General features: G+C 59.5%; 1 protein-coding gene across 1 annotated transcript in view; it reads left to right on the forward strand.

The window, feature by feature from the left end:
- VOLCADRAFT_119475 (uncharacterized protein) overlaps nt 1-4,789 on the forward strand; it is a gene marked incomplete at both ends in the record, with an annotated part of 14,886 nt that overhangs the window by 3,970 nt on the left and 6,127 nt on the right. The window contains 10 exons of the mRNA XM_002956591.1: nt 94-280; nt 545-683; nt 1,028-1,131; nt 1,633-1,802; nt 2,107-2,385; nt 2,875-3,042; nt 3,423-3,465; nt 3,547-3,621; nt 4,035-4,094; nt 4,523-4,644. Of these exons, the coding sequence (XP_002956637.1) occupies nt 94-280; nt 545-683; nt 1,028-1,131; nt 1,633-1,802; nt 2,107-2,385; nt 2,875-3,042; nt 3,423-3,465; nt 3,547-3,621; nt 4,035-4,094; nt 4,523-4,644 (1,347 nt within the window). The remainder of the gene's footprint in view (nt 1-93; nt 281-544; nt 684-1,027; nt 1,132-1,632; nt 1,803-2,106; nt 2,386-2,874; nt 3,043-3,422; nt 3,466-3,546; nt 3,622-4,034; nt 4,095-4,522; nt 4,645-4,789) is intronic.

Here is a 4,789-nt window from a genome sequence, read left to right on the forward strand (position 1 = left end):
ACTCCGTTTCAAGGGACCGCAACCTCCCCCTCTCCTTCCCTCTTCCCCCCGCGCCTGCCCCGCCCACTCCCCACTCCCCCCCCACCACCCCAGTATTCACAACCGCTGGCTCCGCAGCCGCTTCGACTCCGCCCTGTCCGCCCTGCTGATCGACACCACCGACCCCACCCACAAGCGCAACATGGAGTACCTGTTCCTAGGGGAGCACCCCGCTCTGCCTGGGCTGCTGGACGTGGCAGTGGAGGAGGGGGTGCCGGAGGGGGACCAGCTGGCAGCGCAGGTCGGGGGACCGGGGGGGCACATGGAGGCGGTGGGGGGTGACGGGGTTGGGGAGTTGCGGGGTTGCGGGGTTGGGGGTTGGGGGGTTGCGGGGTTGGGGGGTGGGGGGTTGCGGGAAGAAGTAGTAGAAGGGGATGGAGCCCCTGCTGCCCCTCCGCCGTGTGCTGCTGCGGCTGCGGCTGCCCGGTGCTTGGACATGTAAGAACGTGTACACACATACACACACATGGAGCCCACTGTAACCACCACACACACACATACACAGGTACATAGATATGAAGACATGTTTACTCGAGCGATTCGGTCTTACCCCGGGCTGTACACCATACTTATCTGTACTGCTGCTTGTCAATATTACGTCATCTGCTTTATCAACAGCAGGACAGCCGCTTTCGGGAACACAGGTTCGATGGACATGCAGAAGGAAAGTAACCCATCAGGGCTTACAGAGGTGTCAGTCCAGGAATGTGTACTACACTATTGTACGATGTCTTCTTGGGGCCCATTAACAAAATTTTAGAAAAACCAAAGCTCATGGAATTGTAAGAATTTATCCCGTTGTTAACAAAAATGTTGAAGAAGGTGTTGTGCTGTTTCCGTGCACAGGGTCTGGACGGCGCTGTGGTGGTGGCCAGCACCGTTTTCCTCGCGGACAGATTCAGGCTGGCGGCAGCATTGGACCCGGGAGCACCGCAACCGCCACAACCGCAACCGTCAACTTCCGCCTCAACCACCGCCACTGCTACAGCCTCCGCCTCAGCAGTGCGGTCTGGCGGGTGTGGCGGCTCCGAGGGCAACCGAGCCCGGGGGAGAGTGATGGTGGTACGGACCTACCTGGGACGTACGGCACATGTGGGTCGATAGCGTTGCGGTGTGGCAGGAGGCCGGGGGTGTAGGGGGGAAGTGTGTGAACCTTGGAGTTTGACACGGCGTGGAAACGGACCGCGTTGTTGCCTAAGTGTACGTATGTATGTATGTATGTATGCATGTATGTATGCATATATGCATGTAACAGGTGCCGTTGGTGGACGGTGGGCTGTGTGTGGCTGCAGACATGTAGCGTCACACCCCGGGTTTGGGGAAGGATATGAACTTCCCTGAACACCCCTCAATGGACAAACACACACACACACACAAGCACACACAGACACACACACACACACACACACACACACAAACACACACACACACACACAAACACACACAAACACACACAAACACACACAAACACACACAAACACACACACAAACACACACACAAACACACACACAAACACACACAAGCACACCCCACAAAAAACACTTCCCTGGGGGCCACACACACTCCCAAGCCCAACCCGGCCCCCCCTTCAGGACCTGTCCGTCCACGTCTCTGCCGGGCTGCCGTCCAAGCTGTACGGCAAGGACGGCAAGCTGTCTCCCTCCTCCCTGTTAGAGGGGGGTTCCCGGGTTTTGCCCTCCTCTTGGCCCGACACTGACGCCGTGTACCGTGCACGGCCCGGCGACATGCGTCCGAAGTTGTGGTGAGGAAACCGCGGGCTGGGGAACCCCTGTGTATTGGGGTGGCGTGTGGTGGAGGTGGAGGTGGGGGGTTTGGGGGGAGGTTCTGGAACCGGGGTCCTCTGGAAAGGGGGAAGCACGGGGGGCCCCCTGCCGCGGCATCTCCCTCTGGCGCCCTCGCGCGGGGAGGGGGCGGGCGGGGAAAGGGCGGGCGGGGAAAGGGCGGGCGATAGCGAGCCTGCATGTGGGCTGGACAACACCAGCCAACCAGCCAACGGTTTCCACCTCCCCTGGACCTCTCCCGTTCCAACAACCGGCCCGCGCCAGGTACGTCTTCAACAATGTACTGGTACTGCCGGAGTACATTGTGGACTTCACGTACGATGTACTGCCGACGAGCCCTCTGGCGGCGCCGTCGCCGTCGTGCAGCACCTCCACCTCCGCTTCGGCCGCTGGCTCATCGCCCCTTATGGCGCTCGACCTCCAGATGTGCGCCGGAGTGGGATCCGCTGGTGGCGGTGGCGGTGGCGGTGTCATGAGTGGTTTTCTCGCTCAGAGCGCCGCCACCCACCAGGCCATTATGGACTCCCTGGACGCGGACATCCGGTAAGATGGGGGCATCAGGTGATGTATGTGTGTATGTATGTATGTATGTGTGTGTGTGTGTGGTTGGGGGCTTAGGGAAGGAGAGGGAGAGAGAGGGTAAAAAGGGAGAGGGGAGTGAAGTGAGTCGAAGCCGAGGGTTTCGCAGCGCACGCGTCTGAGGAGGTGGAGGTGGAGGAGGTGGAGGTGGAGGAGGAGGAGGGGATCACCGCATTGGCCAGCTGATCAACACGTCACCAGTAGCACTACATCCGTCCCTTCACCCCACCTTCACTGCCCGCGAGGGGCCTCACAACGCGTCTCTCTCTCTCTCTCTCTCTCTCTCTCTCTCTCTCTCTCTCTCTCTCTCTCTCTCTCTCGGGAACCAAAGGGGAAGAAGAAGATATATAGAATATATATAGCCCCCTCTCGCCCACCGACCCTCTTGGCCAACTCGACTAGAAAACACTTCCTGCCGGCCCCGCCCCTGCCCGTTCCCCCCACTCCCCCCAGGCCGCTGGCTCGCCCCATGCTTGGCTGGCTGGCTCTGCAGGCGGACCCCTCCCTGCTTCGATGTGGTCTCGCTGCGGAGGAGGAGGAGGCGCAGCAGCTGGTGGCCGCCCCGCCCGCCATGCAGCCCGCCAACAAGATCTACCGCCTCACGGACGAGGCCATCAGCAAGTGAGGCTGTTCTGGGTCTTACGGTTTTTCAGTCGCAGGTTCACCGCGGTCCTTATTCATGTTTCGGCACGTTGGAGAGATGTATGTTGTTGGCAGCTTTTGGGTTTTGCGTTTCGTCTTATGTGTAAAGGCACTGAAGGGTTTAAATTTGCAGTCGGCCGTCGTTTTTGGGGTGTCTCAGAGGGATCCCATTCTTTCCATGGACGCCCCATTCCCCCATCCCCCCGTTTTCTTTCCCTCCCCCGCGCTAAGAGGGCCGTGCTGAGGCGCCCCTTCTTCCGGCCCTCCCCTCCTCCTCAGAAGCAGCAGTCTTTCCTTGGCATCAGCTTCACTCGCTCGTGGTTTGTCTTCCCTCCCCTCCCCTCCCCTTTCCCCCCCAGGGCTGTTGGCGGCATTCCGCTTTCCAGCGTTGTCCGCCTGGACGTGCACAACTCCGGACTCCGCAAGATGGAATCTCTGGCGGGTTTGCGTCACCTTCAGGTGCTGGTGCTGTGTTACAACGAGCTGTCCCGGCTGGAGGGGCTGGAGGGGCTGGCGCAGCTCAAGACGTTGGACCTGGGCCACAACAGCATTCGGAAGGTGGATCCGGTGGTGGTGGTGTGATGGATGTTGGGTGATGGGGTCGAGGTGTGGTGGTGTGGTGTGGTGGTGGGGAGCTTTGCGGTCCATTTGCAGGGACAGGGTAAGGGGGAGAGCGGAGAGGGAAGGGGGTTTTCTTTTGGGCTGATCGAAGAGCTTAGGGCGGGTGGGTGGATGTGCGTGTGTGTGCTAATGATCTGATCCGCGTGTATGTGTGTATGTATGTATGTATGTGTGTGTGTGCGCTGATGATGTTTCCAGACGGTTGTAGTGATGGCGACCAGATCCCGGTGCTGCCCGTGTCATCATCAAGCTGATGACAGTGTCCAGCTTTCCCCTCCCCCCTCCTTTCCCTTCCCAGTTTCCCCCTACAAACCCCCCTCCCCCTCCTCCCCCTCCTCCCCCCGCAACAGGTGGAGGCCGCCCTCAAGGGGCTGTACAACCTCACCCACCTGGACCTGTCCAGTAACCAAGTGATGAAATTGGAGGCGAGAGCGGAGAGGGGGAGGGGGAGGGGGAGCGGGAGGAGGGGAAGTGGGAGGAGGGGAAAGTAGAGGGGGTGAAAGGAGAGAGGGAGAGGAAGGGAGGCGAAGGGGAGGGAGGAACAGGTTGAGGAATTCCGTGGGCCTTGGGACGGACCTCGGGCGGACGGGACCTTGTGGCTTCGCGGCTCCTTGCGAATGGGGACTTTGTGGTTCGTGCGTGTATGTATGTATATATGTATGTGTGTGTACGGATGGGAAGACTGGATTCCAATAGGGACAAAACCCTCGCACGCATCATACCATCACGCACAAAACCCTTCCCCTGCGCACGATCACATGTTACGCTTACGTCAGAACACGGCCTATTTTGTACGACCGTTGAGATTACGTTTCCGCTGCATGACGTTGTACGGCAGGAGCTGTACAACATGAAGAAGTACAGTCCCCAGCTGGTGGTACTGGACCTCCGTGACAACCCTATCTGCAACGACAAGGCCTATCGGTCCACCACCTTGCGCAAGTTGAAGCGCCTGGAAAGGTGATGATCATTAATTACAAGTAACTCAGTAAACCGGTTGTACACAGGGGTTTGAGCCGGAGGGCGCTGCGGCGGGAGGGGTTGAATCGTTGCGTCGTCACTTCGCCACCGCCGCATCGGATAATTTCTCCCCCTCCACACACAC

This window comes from Volvox carteri, assembly GCF_000143455.1.
Source record: "Volvox carteri f. nagariensis unplaced genomic scaffold VOLCAscaffold_63, whole genome shotgun sequence".
In the NCBI taxonomy this organism is placed as follows: Eukaryota; Viridiplantae; Chlorophyta; class Chlorophyceae; order Chlamydomonadales; family Volvocaceae; genus Volvox; species Volvox carteri.